We start from the raw sequence: 19,956 nt of genomic DNA on the forward strand, positions 1-19,956 counted from the left end.
TAATATAGTATATATATAAATATAATTATGATTATGTCTAATACTGGCTTACTATTGTATAAATAATTTCATCGGTAAGATAATCACATTGGAATAATGGAATTTATTTCTTTATTTTTTGGGTTTAAATGTGGGAGGGGAGATGAGATATAAAGTTAAAAGCTTAACTTGTGGATTAAGCTTAAGAGATAGGAAAAGGAAAAGACAAAAAGATACTACCACAACTTACAAGACAAGGAAAGGAAAGTATATTATATATACATTCATCTTTTAATTTTATCGATTCTCAAAAAAAAAAAATCTTTTAATTTTATTGTGTCAACTTCGGTTTAACAGGTTGCCGTGAAGTGTAAGGAAAAAATACATAATTTTGATTTTATTTAGTTTCTTAAATTAAAATAAAACTTAAAAAATTAATAAAAATATTTTCCTCCAAAAAAAAATATAAAATCAAAAAATTTTTTTTCCCAAATTGAGGAAGAACATGTCCAAGACCTGTCCTACTAAATGCTTGACACAAGAAGAATAAATCAACAATAAAAACTCATATAGTCTTAAATGAAGAGGAAAACAAGCTATTTAATTTGCTTAAAATCCACATCTTATCTAAGCTTTTAGTAAATTGATAAATAACCTATCTTTTTTTTTTGTTAAATAAGCTAAATTTTTTAAAAAACAAGTAACAAAAAATACGATAAACTGAACTCACTTATATCACATCTTTATTTCTTTATTTTTCTTTCAAATTATATATATATACACACACACACACTTTTAATGGGTTGAATTTTATACTTAAGATTTCCTAATTTATTTTTCTGAATCTCTTTTAATCGTTACGTTACCCCGCAAAAAAAAAAAAAAAAAAAACTCTCTTAATTTTTTATTTTGAGTATGAAATGAGAATTATTTTAACAAATTAAAAGATAAAACTATTTACCCTATATAATTCTACTGGTTTATTTATAAAAAAAGAATTATACTACTATATTTAATTCTTCAAATACTTCCTGTAAAAAAAAAATTTAAATACCAATAAAGTTTTTTTTCTTTAGAAAATAAATAATAAAGTTTTTTTTTTGGTTGAGAAAAATAAATACTAAATAAGTTAAGGTACAAAAACTTAACCTAGAGGGTTGGTCGAGTTGGTTGGACTCTCGATCTCAAGGTGCTTGTACTAATGTAAACAGTGATCAGTCAGTCGCTTATTAAAAAATTTAAAGAATACTCTGGCAAACACACACACACACAAAAAAAAAAAAAAAAAAAAAAAAAAATTACCATATTGCCTCCAATAATAATTTAATAATGTATCAAATCCTTATGAGGCAAAATTTCAGGTCTTCCTTGCCTTGACTGGAAACTCCAAAGGTCTCTTCCTTGTCAGTTTCTATCATTTCCCACCCCATAAAGAAAGAGAAAGAGAGAGAGAAAAAGAAAAAGAAAAAGAGAGAAAGATAAAAACTTGTAGAGAAAAAAGAGGAAATGAGAGGGGGAACTGGTGTATTGTCACCGGCCAAACAAGCGGAGTTACTCAAGAAAGACGGCAACTCATACTTCAAGAAAGATCGTATTGGAGCCGCCATTGATGCTTATACAGAGGTACTATTTTTTTAACTCTAAATGGAATTTTCTCAAATGGGTTTGCCTTAAATTTCAAAAAAATTTGTTGGGTTATTGTTGGATTTGATTTTTTGAAGGCAATTACGCTATGCCCAAATGTTCCTGTGTATTTGACGAATCGTGCTTTGTGTCATCGCAAGCGGAAGTATGTACGGCACTAACCCTTTTTAAGTTTCATTTCACTTTGCAATGATTCTTTTATTTTTATTTTTTATTGTTGTTTTGGGGTTGAATTCAATGACCCTTTTTAGCTTTCACCTAGTTATGGAATTTGTTTTTGTAGAGATTGGCTAAAAGTCGAGGAAGATTGCCGGAAAGCTATTCTTCTTGACAACTCTTCTGTTAAAGTATGCCATTCTTTTCATTCTTATTTCTACGGTTTTTCAGAAATTTTGCTACTTTCCCACTTTTTTTCTCTCTTTTAAGATGCCAATACAACAAGTCTTATGTATTATTTATCTTCTTGTTTAATAATTTGTAGGTCTTAGTTTTGAATTAAGAGTCCTTTTCAGGAATTTCTATAGAAGTTCAATCTATTAAGAATTGCAATTGGTGTTAATAATTATAGAAGTTTGAGTTTTGAGTAAATGCCTTGGATTTGTTCAAAATTTTGGATTGAGCCTTCTCACAGGGGTTTCTAATAGCTCCATTTGGGTGCTTGATTTGTTGGGTGATTTGAACCATTTTATGGAACACGTTCAAAGTTTGTGTTCTCTGAGGTGTGAATTAGGTTATTGGGGGCTTCATTGCTATGGTTAGGTGTTTAAAGGACTTTCAAGTTCCGCTAGGACTTTTGCTCCTAACATTTCTCTCTCTTTAAAGGACCAGTCCTCTTGGTTAGGCCTTATTGTTGCCTAGTGTGGGTGGATCTTTTCACCTTTAACTATCAATAGTCTATCCTCAAGGTCACCTTAAAATTAGTCAATTCGTTAATGACATTTTGATCACCTTGTTACTACACTTCTTTTTGGCGAGGGGTCTTGAGTTCAAGATTTTCTGACCACATTGATTGACCACCCTTCAATGCATCCCAAGAGAACTCCAAACTTGTCTTAGACTATTGAATCTTCTGTTGTTCGATGATCTCTGCATCTTCGATAACTTGTTTAACTCTTGAATTGTTGGAGTTGCTAGCTCTTACATCTTCGATGGTTCTTGGACCTTTGGCATTTGATTTATTGGCTCTTGAATATTTTATTCTTGAATGGGTTGGACAAGAGCTTTGAGTCATATAGTCCACCACCATGGGAGCCTTCATTATTACATCATGGATTTTTTATCAAAACCTATATTGTTGGGTGTTTTTGAACTCCACCCAATTTGTGAATATGCCTGATTCCTCCACTTTTTGGAACTGCACCAAGGATTCGTCCTCCATGTGGAGTGAGGACATTTGGTGCACCAGTGTGTTGTGTAGTAGTTGAAGAATTGGTTGGCTTTGTAAATCCAACACAACAGATCTCTGCCTTTGAATCTTGCGAATTCCATCTTGGTGGACCTTGGTAGATAGAGATTATGAACACACCGTTGTCTTTGGCCTTTTGGTCTTGAATGAAGATGGCCACGTACTCTTTAATCTTGTTAAGGTTGTTCTTGATCGCTTCTATGGATCGTTTATGAGTTGCTCCACATTCAGTCATCTCGGGTTGATGGCTTTGATACCAATTGTAAGGAAAACATTTAGGGTTTTGTGTTTCATGAGGTGTGAATTCGGTTCTTAAGGGCTTGGTTGTTGCAGTTAGATGTTTAAGGGACTTCTAGGTTCGGCTAGGGCTTTTGCTCATAACAACCATACTTTTGCTTTTGTGGCTTGATTTATAAGCTCAACGTCAATTAGTTTTGAAACTATTGTTCTAGTTCAATATAAAATTTTCATCATATATATATATTTTACTAGTCCATCGCATAATTTTTTATTTTATTAATATTATTATTATTTATTATAAATTGGAACTACACATAAATTTCAGGGACCAAAATATGTGTGCCAATATTTACTAGCTCACAACAGATGTAGGAAATCTGTCTATGCGTGCTTTTTGTGAGTTTAGGGTTGGGCAAATTTTTGGCTCTTAATGTTTAGAGTTTGTAGAAAGGGTATTACTCAAAATTGACTAGAGTTTGATAAGATGGGAGTAAGTTTGTCTATGCATTCTTGTTGGGTTTTAGGCTATGACATGAGATACGGTGATGTGACAATTCTTGAAAGGTTAGGACACGACATGGCATGGCAGAGGTATCACAATTATCTAATTAATTTTTTAGACATTTATTCATATGCATATTGAATGTTTATTTATCATTTTTCAGAATAAATTACAACTATCAAAATCTTTAAAAAATATCTAAAAATAAAGGATTTTTTTTTTCAATAAAAAATATATCTTTCTCCCAACATAATGAGTAAATGCATGCAGAAGTGTCTTTGGGTGTCAAACATGGACATGCTGGGTTTCTTTGTGCCTTATGCTCTGCTTGTTTCAACATTAAAGTTTTCTGGAAAACGAGTCATTTTTCAGAAAATATTTTTCTAGAAAACTATCTCATTTTCTAGTGCTTGGTAGCAACCTTGAAAGTTAGTTGGAAAGCTTTTCCTGGTGCTTGGTATGCACTATATGTCAATGTTTATTTAAATGCATATTAGTTACAAAATTCATTCCTCTCATTCCAGTATGCCTAAAAATCTATAGAACATTCTAATCAGCTAATCCTACAAAAATCCAAATACTTAAAAAAAATTCCTTGGAATTGCATTTTCTATTAGTTCTCATTTCTCAACAATTGGGTGCCTGTAAACATTGATTAATTGGGGCAGCCTATGCCGTTTGTTATTTAATATATTTTTTTGTGTAATGATTTTGTAGTTTGCTCCCGCTAAGTATTCCTGATCCATAATAGTAGCTGTTATGATTCCAATCTCTAAAGCTACAACATGAGAAGTACCGTCAATTCAGATTCAAATAACAATTTACAAAATCATAACTGTAGAAAAATGGTCAAACATCCCATTTGACGAAGTCAGCAAAAGTTAAAAGTGTAAACCAAAATGATTTTCTAAATGGATATTATATGCAGTACTCATCACTGAGAGTGAGAGTCACAGAGGGAGAGAAATGGAAGAGAGATACAACAGAGGGCTTACAGTGAGACTGAGTGTAAGATATGTTTCTGTTTAGCTTTTTTTCCAAAAAAATTTAGCAGGAAAAAGTCTCGAAAAAATAAAGTATATTTTTAATATGGTCTTTCTTTGACCAAAGATAGTTTTCCCTTGACTCAATATATAAAATTTTTTTGAATGCTACCAAACACAAAAAATGTGGAAAACTATTTTTACAAAAGGCTTTCCATCGAAGCAAAACTAATTGTTAGTTTGCAAACGCTAGAGATATGGTGAAGTCCTGTGATTGCTTTTTTAACCAGTGGCTTCTATTCTTCTTGTGCTCTTTTGACTTTGAGGATTAATTCAAATATATAGATGGGGTTTCTTTCTTGTCTTGTGCGTGGTGTGCGTGCGTCCATGTGTGGAGAGAGAGAGAGAGAGAGTCATGGTCTTTGTATCTGATCTCAGACTTCCTTCCCCCCCTCTTGTAATGAATGATAGGGTCATGTGCATGTGTTTGTGTGTGTGAGATGATATGATACTATTATGCCATGGAGGAGGGATATTGTGGCTTTTGCATGCATGCAAACACGTCTTTGAAGTTTCCTTTCCCCTTTTGTCAAGGATGAGAGGATCATGTGAAAGTTTCTATTGGCATGTGTAATATTGATAAAATCATGCTTTAGAGAAGGGTGCTCATGGCTGTTATTCGTGTGTGTATGTGTGTATTTGAGACTTCCCACCCCCACCCATTTCTTAGAAACATGGATATGGGCCCATATGATACAGAAATGAAGACATACAATTCTTGAAACACTGGACATGACACAGTGGGGGACATGGCTATAATAATTTATTATATAATTTTAGGAATATTTTATGGAGGAGGGTTATAGAGGCAAAATATGGGAACATTTGGGGTGGTTGGTGTACGAAGAAGGTGACAAGTCCTTATGGGGTTAGTTTGTGGAGATATATTAGAAGTGGTTGGTTGAACTTCTCTAAACTCCTTGTTTATGATGTGGGGGATGGTATTAGAGTGAAATTTTGGAAGTATGTGTGGTGTGGGGATTGTACTCTCCAAGAGGCCTTTCCAGAGTTTTATTGTCTTAGTAGGTCAAAGGACTCCTCGGTGGCTGAAGTTATGGGTTGGTCTGCTGGAAGGTTTCACTGAAATGTGCAATTTCGTCGTCCACCACAAGATTGGGAAGAAGAAGCCTTTGACCGGTTTATGGGGCTAGTCTATTCCTCGTCAGTGCGAGGGTTTGGCCCAGATAAGGTTTGCTGGAAGTCTGCAAGGAATACATGATTTGAGATTAGAGGTTATTACAGTTCCTTCTACCCTCATAATCTTGTTTCCTTTCCATGGAACATGATATGGCAATCGAAGGCTCCTCCAAGGGTAGCCTTCTTTTCTTGGTCTGCTTCCTTAGGTAAGATCTTAACAACAGACAACCTTCGTAAAAGACGAGTGATAGTGCTTGACTGGTGCTTTATGTGTAAGAGGTGTGGGGAGTCGGTGGATCATCTTCTACTTCATTGCACCATAGCTTGGGGGTTGTGGTCTTTGGTTTTCTGCTTGTTTGGTATTCAGTGGGTTATGTCTCGTACTGTTCTTGAGTTGTTTGAGACTTGGCAAGAAAAGTTTGCGCGACATCATCACATTGATGTTTGGAAATTAGTGCCTCACTGCTTGATTTGGTGCATTTGGCGAGAAAGGAATGCTAGAAGCTTTGAGGGCTGCGAACGCTCTTTGCTGGAGATTAAGTCTTTTTTCTTACACACTCTCTTTGAATGGAGTGTGATTTCTTCTCATTTTTCTTGTTCTTCCTTTTTTATTTTTCTTGACTGTTGTTCTTTTGTTTCTTGATTTTTGCCCCCATAGTACATCCCAATGTATTCGGCTTAGCAATTTCTTTATTATTATTAATAATATTCTTACGTTATTTATCAAAAAAAGAAGAAGATAGGATTATAAAGTAGGGTTCATGGCTTTTAAGTGAGTGTGTATCTGTGTTTGTTTGTGTCTCCATGCATGAATGTGTAACTTGAAGATCATGCTGTGGAGGATGGCTGTCATGGCTCTTACACGTGCATGAGCGTGTAGGTAATTTTTGAGTTTTGTTTCCCTTTTATGAAGAAGAAAGGATCAAGTTGCAGTGGAGGGCTGTCATGGATTTTATGCGTGTTTATGTATGCGTGTGCCGGTGTTACGGAGTTTTGTTTCCCTTTTATGATCATAAGATCATAATGTGGAGGAGATCTGTCAGGGAGTTTACATATTGGGTCAGTTATGGGATCACGTTGTGAGCCTCTTTAGTTTCTTGTGTGTCTGAGTTTGTATACACTGACTTTGACAATGCTACTTCAGATTGATTTGCTCCTTTTTGGGAGTTGACTTGCCAACATTTTGTATAATCGTTTTTGGATGTAACTTAGTGGTTTGATGAGATTGTAACCATTTTACTACATAGTACCTACGCTGATTGGCAGGTCCTTTTATTAATGGTATTGCTATATGTTGGCTTAGCTTATTATTATCATTAATGAGATGATTTGCTGTTGGGGTCTAATTTATTTTCTTGTATTAACTGAAATTTTCTCCATTAGACCATTATGATCTCAGAGATAGCTTTGAAAATTTTGCAATATTACAGGCTCACTATTTGTTGGGACTTGCATTGCTACAGAGGCAAGAATATGTTATAGGAGTCAAAGAACTTCAGAAGGTACAAAGTGTTTTCTGATCTGGATTGTTCTTGAAAAATTGTTTTCTCCATTGCTGCTGATGTTTTCTTTGTCTAGTTAAGCCCATGAAGTTTTTGGATTAATTCTACTTATCAAAAAAAAAAAAAAAGTTTTTGGATTAATTATTATTCAACGTTATTACACGTAACTATAAACGCATGGGACAGGTACAGTATCCTAATCATAAATTCTATTTTCATTACTGTCTCTGTTGAAGTCTTTGCATTTGAGGTTGTTATTGCAAGTGATATGTATGCTTTTTTTTTTTTTTTCCTTAAACATTGTATTTATGTCTCTGTCCATTATTGTCGCTATTTTCTTTTGAGATGCTGTTGATGTAGGATTTAAGAAATGCAGCCCTAAATTAGGATTCTTGATGAGATCTTGAAGGATTCGTTCTTGATAGGTTTGATGATTAAGAATTTAGGTAGGCTTAGGAAATAAAAAGATTGGATCTTGAATCAATTGATAACTGTTTGTGTTGATTCAGTAGATAGAATGAGAAATGAAGAAAAAAAATCCTAGGCAATCGCACCTGCTAAAGCTTAAAATAAGGTGCTGAAATTTTATTAAATTCAATCTCTATATCTTCATTTTGGATTACATAAAGGCTTTTATATAGGCTATTGGTCGATCATTTTTCTGGAAAGACTAGTACTACAAAAATAATAACAAATCATTTTATATAGGCTTTTATAATACCTTTTCCAAGAAAGACTAGGATTATTAATAACAAATAAAAGTACTTAATAACTTCTAAACAAATTAGAAAAAAGCTCAAAATATAAAATAGGATCTATGGGCCTTTGGGGTAGCCTATTACAGCCATTCTAGTAAATCTAGAGATTACCAAACTGACCTTGCTTGTAGTAAAACCTAATTGGAGCTGAACCATCAACTTTCAAAATTCTAACCTATACTTAAATGAAACTTTATACTAAGGCTCAATAATAACTAAAGTAGCCCTGGGAAGGTGCCAAGAAGTCGTCCCATCAAAACTAGATCACAATTCTTGACTCTTTTAGTATATAATCTTGATTTTATTTGAACCCTTTGTTGGCTGCATCACTTGTTAACTAGGAGAAGACAGTTCTTTTGAGTGTTCATTTTGGCATGCTTGACTTTGATGCAGATGTTCTAGTGGGAATGACTGAATGTCAATTAGAAGAAATAATTTATGGTAATTGAACTCCAAATTTTTGGAGAATTTTACATATATGGTGGACTATAGAGGGTAATTGTCTCATTGATTTATTGACAAATTTTCCACCAGATTTTAGGCAAATTTTTAATGTTATAATAGAATGGACATCTCATACATAAGTACTGTATATTTAAGTAGCACTCATGATTTAACTTAAAATCATGTCTGTATAGGTGGGATTCTTTTCCAGACTATTTCCAAATACATAATAGGATGGCTATCCTTGTTAATTTCCCCTCTCTAGAATGTCTTTACTGGGCCATTACTCTATGCTTTTCACAATTTGTTTAGGAATTGTATATACTTATCAATACCCTATATCTGGCTTATTGATAAGCATGCTTTAACTTATTTTTTCTTAAGGAAGATGATGTATATTTTCCTCCCTCAATAATGGGATTTGAGGTAAGTTTGTGGGTTCAAGACTCACTATGTGCGTTGCATATGTAGATTTTAAGCCTGGAAGTTGCCTGTTTTCTGTTGCAAGGTATTATTTAGTTTTCTGATTATTATCTTTATTGTTTTGTTCAATGGACCTCGGACCAAATGGATCTCCTTTCACTTTAAAAAAGGTGGAAGGTGAGGACACAAGTTCAATCCTGACTGAATGATTTATCTAAGAAAAAATTACTTCGTTGTTAACCTTCTACTATGTTGAATTTTACACTAAAAACTTTGTAATTTGGATTAAATAGGCATTATATTTTAAAATGTTACTTTTATTGATGAATTTTAGATTAGCTCTAGTTATGAATATTAGCTCTTTTCATTTGCTTCAAAATTGAGAGCAGGCCTGGAATTTTCAGTTGTTTTGTTTCGAAGTGTTATGACATACAAACAAACACCTAAAAATGGGAAAACATTTTACGGAAAATGTTTTACTTTAAAACAAACAAACGGAGTGTAATATAAATTGGAAAAAGTGCAACAAGTCTGATGCATGTTGACTTATGTTATGGTGCTTGACTTGTAATAGCTTATGCTTTCTCAGGCGGCATCTAGTGGCTGATAGGAGAGCTCTTAGTGTTAGCTGGAAATATGGCTAGTCAAGAAGTAATGATTTCATGGTTAAAATGGTTTTCTTGTGGGTTTTAGTTAGCACAATTGGTAATGGCTCATGTCCTCGAATAAGGGACCAGGATTTAAATCTTGCTTACACCAAAATCCAGTTAGTATCTTGACTTGATGATATAGAGCAATCATCATGAACTGGACGTCATACGTTCAAATCCAATTATCTATTAAAAGAAGAAGGACAAAATATCTTTTTTGGTGATCTCTGTTAGGGGGCCTTCATGATTTTGAAGCTACAAATGATAAAAGGAAGGTTGACTGGAGGGAATTCAGGAATGAAGATCAGTTGGGTTGTTGCTTGTGGGACAGGTCACAGGTGTCTTGCCTGGACTTATTTGATTATTATGCTGTTTTATGGTTTGTGGGAAATATTTGATGACCTTACCTGGATATGAGATTTTAAAAGTTTAAATAGATGCTTAGTGCTAGTCCAGTAATTTACAGAGTTTGTGGGCATATATCCTTGTTCCCCTACATTGCAATTTAAAAAAAAAAAATCTATGTCTACTGTTACTTTTCTGCTCTTTGGAGTCAAAATGTACAAGATATTTTCGTAAGCATGCTACTTTATTGAGATCTGATCAATTTTCTTGTATAGGCTCTGGATCTGGGAAGGGGTGCTAACCCAAAGAGCTACATGGTGGAGGAAATCTGGCAGGAACTCGCAAATGCAAAATACTTGGAGTGGGAGAATGCATCTACCAGCCGTTCATGGGAATTGCAAAGCTTGAAGTATGTTTTCCCAGTGAGTTTCATATATGATGTTGGAAGGAGTCACCCTTTTATGAGTAGTTTCTGCATGTTTGTTTGCCATTGGCTTTTTGCCAGCCTTTTTCATATAGTTTCTGTTTATGTCTCAGAGAAGCTTGTGAGACTGCTCTTAAAGAAAAACATATACATGACATATCTCAAATGGAAGGGTTCCTGGATGAATCTGACAAATCTCTTACGTCCCACTTGGAACAATTAGAGACTCTAAGAAGAGTGTTTAGAGAAGTTGCAGAAGCTGACTGTCCATCAGTGGTGAGTACTTGGGTACCTCTTTTTAATGGAGTAATCTTTGAGTCTTCTGATGAATTGCTACCTTATTTTGTTGTGGAGACTGTATTTGTCAGGTGCCAGACTACCTCTGTTGTAAAATCACGCTTGATATTTTCCGTGATCCTGTCATCACTCCCAGCGGGGTAACATATGAGAGAGCAGTGATTCTTGACCATCTTGAGAAGGTGATGTTGCTTTTAGATATAGCGTGTCTAAGTTTTGAGTTCTTAAATTTCCTTTCATTGCATTGATATCTGATTTATCTAAAATCTAGGTGGGTAAGTTTGATCCAGTCACTCGTGAACCACTTGAACAGTCCCAGCTGATACCAAACTTGGCTATAAAGGAAGCAGTGCAAGCATTTTTAGATGAACATGGTTGGGCCTACAAGACAGACTGAAAGTTTGTGCTCATCATGTAGACTATAATGGGGTCTCACTGCAGTATTCTTTTTGTATGGTTGCGCCTCTTAATTTACGTTTTGTGTGCAACATCAATCATGTCTACTATATCTCCTTGCATAATCTTAAATGTATCATGCCATGCTTCAGTCATATATGATGTTCCTCTTCTTTTGAATTGTACAGATTGTTATAAGTACAACAACCTGTTCAGTAGCATGTACAGATTGTGTACTTAAGCTTACTAACAATTGCCCTTAAAAGGGTTGGTATTTTTTGGTTTTTTAGATAAATAGAAAATAGGAAAAACATCAGTGATTTTGACTTAATTGCTTTAGTAGTTAGTAGATTTTAGTCATTTTCTAGTCTTACATTTGTCATGGCTTTGATCACTTTTTGTTATACGTATTTTTCCCTTAAACAAGAATGAGTGGAGGGTGAGTTCATGGGTTTAAAATCTACTTGATATTTTAAGTTTTTAATAATTGAAAAAAGTGTGTACCTGACAAAAATAGAATATGTTCCAGCAAAACAACTAAAAGAATGTGGTTGCACCCAAAAAAACAAAAAACTAAAAGAATGTGGTCGGATTGTTATGCAAGCACTGACTAGACCCTTTTATGCATGATGCTTGAGCATCAAATGAGAAGTTAAGGCTTATGATCATTCTTGTTAGGGTCAAATGGAAATTACTTATCTGATGGTTATTGGTAATTTGAAAATTACCTCACTTTCAAATGAAATCGTCAATTGTTTTCTCCCTAATTGATGGATTCATGTCACAAGTACGTACAGAATGAAATGAGATATGTTAGTTTTCAAAATGGGCGAGAATAGAGCTGGTTATGCTTTTAAATTTAAGTTGAGAGTCATTGTCTTCCTATGAAACTTTTGAGGTCATGTTTTTCAAAAAATGCTTGCTGTACTTAACCATTTATTGTCTTCTTATGATTCTTTAGTTGCCTTCACCACCTCCGTTTGTTGATCACGGTGATTCGCTCGCTTATCATCCATTGGTGACAACCAGATCCATTGGTGACAACCAGACTTTGGCCGTCAATTGTGAGCTGCCGCTGGCCAACACCCGCCTGCTTTCATCAATAATCATCTTCGACCAACTACCATTGTTGCCACCACTACTCTCCTCCCTTGAACTATTTTTATTGTTGAGAATATTTAATACAACCAAATGTTAAGAAAATAATTTTAAGAGTTTGGAAAATAGTTCATTTTCCACTGAAAAATATTTTTTTCGTTGAAATAAGTGGGGTTTAAGTTAATGTTGAGAGCAAACTAATGGCTAAGTTTTGTGTTGCAAATGATGTGTGTGAAACATGGAAAACTCATCAATAAGAACAGGAGAAAACCGGGAGACCTCAGTAAACAGGGTAATTATTGGGTATTTTCGAAATAACGTAAATACGTACTTCCTCTTTTACTGTAGGTCTTACTAATTAAATTTATAATGAGACTCGTAATTCATGTGAGAGGAGGATGTACACATTTGTGGTACTCCCGGAATATTTAATTAATAATTTTCCTAGTAAACAAAATATAACTATATAAGAAAGCAGGCCAAATAAACCGGCACTCAAACCAGAGAGTCTAACGCATGAAATTGGCTACATAAACACTCTAATCTACACAAATCCAAAGCACGTGGTCTACAAGATTTAAGGTATTCTTACCAGCGTATTCTTCGAGGACTTTAGATGCCAAAAGAGTTTGGGCAAAAAGGTCGCAACACATTAATTCTAGATGACGAAGATTTTCCCCCAAGAAGTGGGAGGAATTTCTTCCAGTTTCCAGAGGTGGTGTAATGAGTAATGACCAATTGAGCATCATTCCACCAAAAACAAACAAGCAAATAAGGAAAAAATTTTGATTTTTTTAAAAATATATAATTCCTTGTTACAGGTGGTAGGGGGATTTGATGTATAATTTATATACACTATAAAACCGAAGTCTGTTGAACAGTAGATAACTTTTTGTAGCCTCTACAAATTTACACATCATTATTAATTTATTAAATTATTTAATTTTTAAACTTAAGTGTTTTTTTTTAAAGAAACACGTTTAGGGTCATTAGGTTATTTAGAGAAACACGTTTATAGTGATTGTGTTCTCTTAAAAACCTATAACCCTATTCAACGCACCTCACCCAAAAACCATCCACATCACTAATTTTTTTTAATAAAAAAATTAAAAATAAGTCATATTAGCCATTAGGATTCAAGATTCTTGAAATACTTATATCATTATTTTATTCATATGATTTTTTAACCAAATTTCATTTAAAAACTCCAAAATCCCTACTTTAACCAAATTTCACAAGAAGATTATGATTTTGATCATATGGCTTTGTTATTAGTGCAGTGATGCTTGATCTCTATTGAGAAGTCACATATTTTAATATTTTTTTTTGTTTTGTTTCAAACTTTCAATAAATTTTAGGATTATAATCTTCTATTGTGTAGGCACATATTTTTTGTTTTGTTTCAATAAATCTAGGATTATAATCTTCTGAATCTCTATGACTTTTGGAACTTTTAACATCAAAATTTTTTAGTTTATCAATAGTCATGGATTATTCTTTTAAGTGTATCTTCATCGGCAACCATCGGGTTCATAAATTTACACCTCATTATAATTTATTTTATTTCTTAATTTCTTTAATTAGACTGCAATATTAAGATTTATTAGAGAGACTCACGTTAGAATTACGATTTTTGTTATTTGGGTTATTGGTTTAGGATCGTCTATTTTTTTTTTGTTTAATAAATTTGAATTTAGGATGTACATGATATATATATATATATATGCGTGAATGTATTGGTTGGTGTAGGGTTTGGTTTGAATTCTGAGTTTTCTGCTACTGCAGTTCACTCGAAAATTTTACTGTACTTGAAAAAATGAAGTTCTTTTTAGGGTTTAATCTAATGTAGAATTGTAGATTCTTACATTGTTTGGCTAGGGTTACATTGCAGTTAATGATAAGTATAAGTGAATGTATGTATGTATGCTTTGGGCTATAGCTTTAGTTTGATGATTTAGCTTATATTTGTTCCTCTTCTTGGCATTTGTGAATTAAAGATTTAAAGAGCAAAATTTTTTTAGCTGATGATATTGGATTATTATGTGATTTTGTTTGAGTACATCTTACATTGATTTTTGTTGATAAGTTTTGGCTTTGGGAGAAAAAAAGTTCATTTTCTTAGACTTCAAATCCTACATGAATCAAAAGTCTCTAACAGTTTTCATTATCATCTAACCTAACCCAATAAAGAGTATCATTAACACCTACTACTCTAGTAGAATCCACATCTTGTGGATTGTTAGGGGTCACATCTGGGTTCTGGCTAGGCACGGAAGCTGCAAGTTTGTTCCAAGAATGATTTGTTGTGTTATAGATATACAGTGGAAAAGAATTGCCTTCCAATATCTAAGAAGTGACAAGGATCTCCTTCCTGAAATCAAGGAGTACGAAACTTGTCATACTAGCTAGATCAATACCAAAAGGATTAGGTAAAAGTTCCCATTCCTTTAATATGGGGTCAAAAGCCTCCATTTAGCTTAAGAGATATGATGAAGAATCCTGTTTAAAAGAACCACCAAAAACATGTCTTATTGTCTAGGATGGTAGTTGCAGGTCAAATTTGGGATGAGTTACACGCTTCTAACATTGGCTAGGATTGGTCAGGTATAGTGCCTGTCACTCAAATTTAGGCCATCAAAAGAATATAGATGAGATCTATGAGGACTTGTTGTAAATGACAAAACATGCGGTTCTTTGAAACGGGCAATTGAGAATTGTATCTTCGTATAACATAGAATCAAGTAGAAAAAATGGATTGAGTGGCTTTTTATTAAAGGAACTCAACACAAAGCAACTCAATAGACAAACTAATATATATATATATATATATATATATATATATATATATATATATATATATATATATATATATATATATATATATATAAAACTCAACCTATTGCAACAAGGTTGTTTTTTGTAATAAGCTATGACATTTTTCACATATTACAACAAAACCTTTGAAGCGATAAGTTATTGCCACAAAGTTATTTGTTGTAATAAAGAAGTTATTGCATCAACTTATTTGTTGCAATATGTAGAATTTATTGCAATGAAATTTTTGTGTTGCATAAACCTATTGCCTCAAAGTTTATTACAATGACTTGTAACAACTTTTTCGTCGTTGTAATAACACCTCATTGCAATGGCTTTGTAGTTATTGTAACAATTTTTCCCATTGTAACATGCCTTTTTTTTTTTCTTATAGTGTTATACTAGATTATTATCTGATTCAGGGTTTCATTGATTTTTGTTGATAAGTTTTGGATTTTGGGAAAAAAAAATTTCTATTATAGCAATGTTCTTGTTAGACTTCAAATCCTACATGAAGCAAAAGTCTCTATAAGCTTTCGTTATCATCTAACCTAACCTAGTAAAGAGTATTAGCAACGCCTACTACTCTAGTAGAATCCACATCTAATGGATGGTTAGGGGTCACATTTGTGTTCCAACTAGGCACGGAAGCTGCAAGTTTCTTCCAAGAACGATTTGTTGTGTTATAGATATATAGTGAAAAAGAATTACCTTCCAATATCAAAGAAGTGACAAGAATCTCCTTCTTAGACTCAAGGAGTACGAAGCTTATCATACCAACTAGATTAATATTAAAAGGATTGGGTAAAGGATCCCACTCCTTTAATACTGAGTCAAAAACCTCCATCCAGCCTAAGAGATATGATGAAAAATTTTGTTTAAAAGAACCACAAAAAACATGTCTTCTGATCTAGGACAGTAGTTGTAGGGTCAAATTTGGGATGAGTAATTGGAGGACACGCTTCCAACATTGGCTAGGATCGGCCAGGTATAGTGCCTATACTTTAGTACTATTCTTCTTAAATTCTCTATCACTCAAAATTAGGCCACCAAAAGAATATAGATGAGAGCCTAGGACTGCATGGTACGAGGACTTATTGCTGTAAATGACAAGATATGCGGTTCTTTGAAATAGGCAATTAGGAATTGTATCTTCGTATAAGATAGAATCTGGTAGAAAAAAAGGATTGAGTTGCTTTTCATTAAAAGAACTCAATACAAAGCAACTCAATAGACAAAATAATATAATATTTATATATATAAAAAAAACTTAATCTATTGCAACAAGGTTGTTTTTGTAACAAGCTTTGACATTTTTCACATATTACAACAAAACCTTTGAAGCAATAAGCTATTGCCACAAAGTTATTTGTTGGTATAAAGAAGTTATTCCCTCAACTTGTTTGTTGCAATATGTAGAATTTATTGCAATGAGATTTTTGTGTTGCATAAACCTATTGCCTCAAAGTTTATTACAATGACTTGTAACAACTTTTTAGTCATTGCAATAAAATCATATTGCAATGGCTTTGTAGTTATTGCAACAAACAAGTTGGGATGGGTCATTGGAGGACACGCTTCCAACATTGGCTAGGATTGGTCAGGTATAGTGCTTATACTTTAGCACTATTGTTTTTAGATTCTCTGTCACTCAAAATTAGGTCACCAAAAGAATATAGATGAGAGCCTAAGACTGCATGGTACAAGGACTTGTTGCTGTAAATGACAAGCTATGCGATTCTTTGAAACGGGCAATTGGGAATTGTATCTTCATATAACATAGAATTGGGTAGAAAAAGTGGATTTTGTTGCTTTTTATTAAAGGAACTCAATACAAAGCAACTCAATAGAAAAAATAATATAATATTTATATATATAAAAAACTCAACCTATTGCAACAATGTTGCTTTTGTAATATGCTATGACATTTTTCACATATTACAACAAAACCTTTGAAGCAATAAGTTATTGCCACAAAGTTATTTGTTGTAATAAAGAAGTTATTGCATATTTGTTGCAATATGTAGAATTTATTGCAATGAGATTTTTGTGTTGCATAAACCTATTGAATTTATTATAATGAATTACAACAACTTTTTTCTCGTTGCAATAACACCTTATTATAATAGCTTTGTAGTTATTGCAACAAATAAGTTGGGATGAGTCATTGGAGTACACACTTCCAACATTAACTAGGATCGGTCAGGTATAGTGCCTATACTTTAGTACTATTGTTTTTAGATTCTCAATCACTCAAAATTAGGCCACCAAAAGAATATAGATGAGAGCCTAGGATTGCATGGTACGAAGACTTGTTGCTATAAATGACAAGATATGCGGTTCTTTGAAATGGACAATTGGGAATTGTATCTTCGTATAACATAGAATCGAGTAGAAAGAGCAGATTGAGTTGCTTTTTATTAAAGGAAAAGGAAAAGGAAAAGGGGGAGGCATCTATTACCCTTTTTTTTTTGAGAGATTGGCATCAATGAGATACCACTTGTATTTTGGTGGTTGGCCTGTACCGTCGTGATACCCATAAAACAAAATCTCCATAGTTGCACGAAGAAGGAGGAGGAGAAGAGAAGGTAATTAAAGCTACGGGTGACTTTTTTCCAAGTTTAAATTTAAAGTTAGGTCTGTCTAAAAAGTCTTTTATTTCTTCGACATTTAACATGATTTTGCTAAAATTTTTGTTATGTAAATTAAAAAATAAGTAGCATATTAAGTCTTATTAGGGCATGTTTGGTCCACTACTTATTATATCTCAATTCTCATATCTCGATTTTTATATCACAAAACTTTAAATTATTTTTCATATGTTTCCAAATTTTCTTTTAACTTGCTCCTATTGTGTTTAGCTCAAAACTTGACTCTAGTTTTCAGCATCTTTAACTCAAAAAGTGCTCTTGCCTTAAGAACCCACGAACTCTTCTCCCTCTCACACTCCTCTTTCATTCCTCTCTCCCACACTCCTAAGAAGAAAAAGAAATAATGGAAGAAGCTTGATTAGTGCATCTCCTCACCACAACAACCAAACCCACATACCACAAATAGAAAACAAATCCACAGCAACACACATGAACCGAAGAAGGGGAAGCCATTGAAACCCGTAAAAGCTCATTAATTATTCCACCCCAAACCTAAAGATCGGCATCCTTTCTCTTTCCCCATATTGGTAACCGTTTCTCTCTCCCCTGTATCGTGGATTTCCTCAAGTGGGTTCTCTCTTCCCCCTATCCCTCGTAGTCTCTTTCATTTAAGAGTTTGGTGGGTTTCTTACTTTTGGGTTTGTGTTTTTTTTTTGGGAAGAAATTTGTGGATTTATGTGTGGATGAACACTATTGTGGGTTTGTATATTTGAATTTGATCAATACACATGTTTATGGGTTTGATTAGAATACATTTATATTTGGATTTGCAATTTGCTTTGATGTGTAATTGTACGAACCATGAACGAAAGCCCAGGCCAAGACCATGACCTCCCTACGACCGGCCCACCTTGATACTACACCAAGCATTACCGTGAATTGTCGAGCATTACCCTGAACCGAATGTTGGTAAACATTACTGAGGATAGCCATAGACTGGAGATAATACTTTGGGACAATCCGCCTGCCGAGCATGTTCAGCTGTCTGGTGCAAGTTCCTAGGATTTCATTTCAGGAGTATGCAATGGGTTCCTTTTGATTAGGAATATGGAGCAAAGATGGACCCAGCTGCTTGGGGCAGGTCACCCCTTATGATGGCAAACCCACTAAAGAAATGCTATAAAAGGAGGGGTGAGAAAAATTGGGAGAGAGAGATATGAGAGAAAGGTGAGGAAATACATACTTGAGGGTAAAGGAGTCCTGCTCGGACTTAACAAAGAGGGATAGGTCACTCAATCATCATCTTAGTAGGGACAGGTTGTGACCAAAAAAGCTAAAACCTCTCTTTAGCTCTATCAAAAGCCTGCAACACCATTTTTGGGGCCTCCCACCGTGGGGAACTCCTAACCCACGATATAAGTAAATTGGGGATCTCAGTCCAAAGTCTTCACTCCATTAGGCCAAGCAACCATGGCAATATTTGGGTGAATTTAATAAACAAAAAAGAGAACGGTACCATAAAAATGTGAGTGTGATAAGAAGAAAGAAAGAAAGAAGAGAAAAGAAGAAAGGCAAGCATGAAGTGAAGAAGAAAAAAAGAAAGATAAAAGAGAGGCATGAAGTGAAGAAGAAATAAAGTTAAAAAAGAGAGAAGAAAAAAAAGAAAAAGAGAGTTGTTATGTCATGTGAGTGTGACAAGGCCTTATAATGGGTCCCATTACTTTTGTGTATTTACTAAAATGCCTCTTAACTCACAACTTGAAATTTGAAAACACAAAAAATTTGTTCTCAATTTCCATCACTCTAACTCAAAATATTGAGTTAAAGTGATAACAATCAAACCAAATAAAACTTGCATCAGTAGCACCCACGATTTTTGGGTGATGAGTGATGAAAACATAGCAAACCAAACATGGCAAGAGAGTAAGTTCATAGAAGGAACTCAAGTTCCAAGAGGTGGCAAAACATATACGGAAAAAATACATGTGAAACTCGAGTTTTTTCTCAAAATAAGGCCAAAAGAAAAAATCAAAAAAATCTGAAGTCTTACCGATAGTTTATTCTTCATCCTTTGGACATCTTCTTCTCTCTGGCTTTTTCTCTAGATTAAGCCTGAATCAGGCCTCTAAGGTCAAAGCTCACCACCCAGGTGGTTCTCTGTCCTCTTTCTCTTGGTCAAAACTCCGGTTCAAAAGCCCATGAGGTGGTGGTATTTTATTGGGTTTGGGTTTGCAGCTTCTGATCAAGATGAGGTGCTGGTGCGT

At 34.0% G+C, this 19,956-nt stretch overlaps 1 protein-coding gene across 2 annotated transcripts; it reads left to right on the plus strand.

Annotated features, from left to right (window-relative positions):
• The first annotated feature begins 1,343 nt into the window (after positions 1–1,343).
• On the plus strand, positions 1,344–12,484 carry LOC142620037 (E3 ubiquitin-protein ligase CHIP). 2 transcript variants are annotated; one of them, XR_012841626.1, is made up of 9 exons: positions 1,361–1,602; positions 1,701–1,768; positions 1,907–1,970; positions 7,381–7,452; positions 10,348–10,481; positions 10,610–10,772; positions 10,865–10,975; positions 11,065–11,244; positions 12,151–12,484. XR_012841626.1 is itself a non-coding variant. In XM_075793477.1 (8 exons), exons 1-8 carry the CDS (start codon positions 1,486–1,488, stop codon positions 11,188–11,190), a joined length of 855 nt encoding a protein of 284 aa, XP_075649592.1. In that variant the 5' UTR covers positions 1,344–1,485; the 3' UTR covers positions 11,191–11,520. The 2 variants fall into 2 exon arrangements, 1 of the variants encoding a protein (XP_075649592.1); XM_075793477.1 differs by lacking the exon at positions 12,151–12,484 and having other exon boundaries at positions 1,344–1,602; positions 11,065–11,520.
• Positions 12,485–19,956: the final 7,472 nt, after the last annotated feature.

The sequence above is a fragment of the Castanea sativa genome, chromosome 12 (assembly GCF_040712315.1).
Source record: "Castanea sativa cultivar Marrone di Chiusa Pesio chromosome 12, ASM4071231v1".
Classification (NCBI taxonomy): domain Eukaryota; kingdom Viridiplantae; phylum Streptophyta; class Magnoliopsida; order Fagales; family Fagaceae; genus Castanea; species Castanea sativa.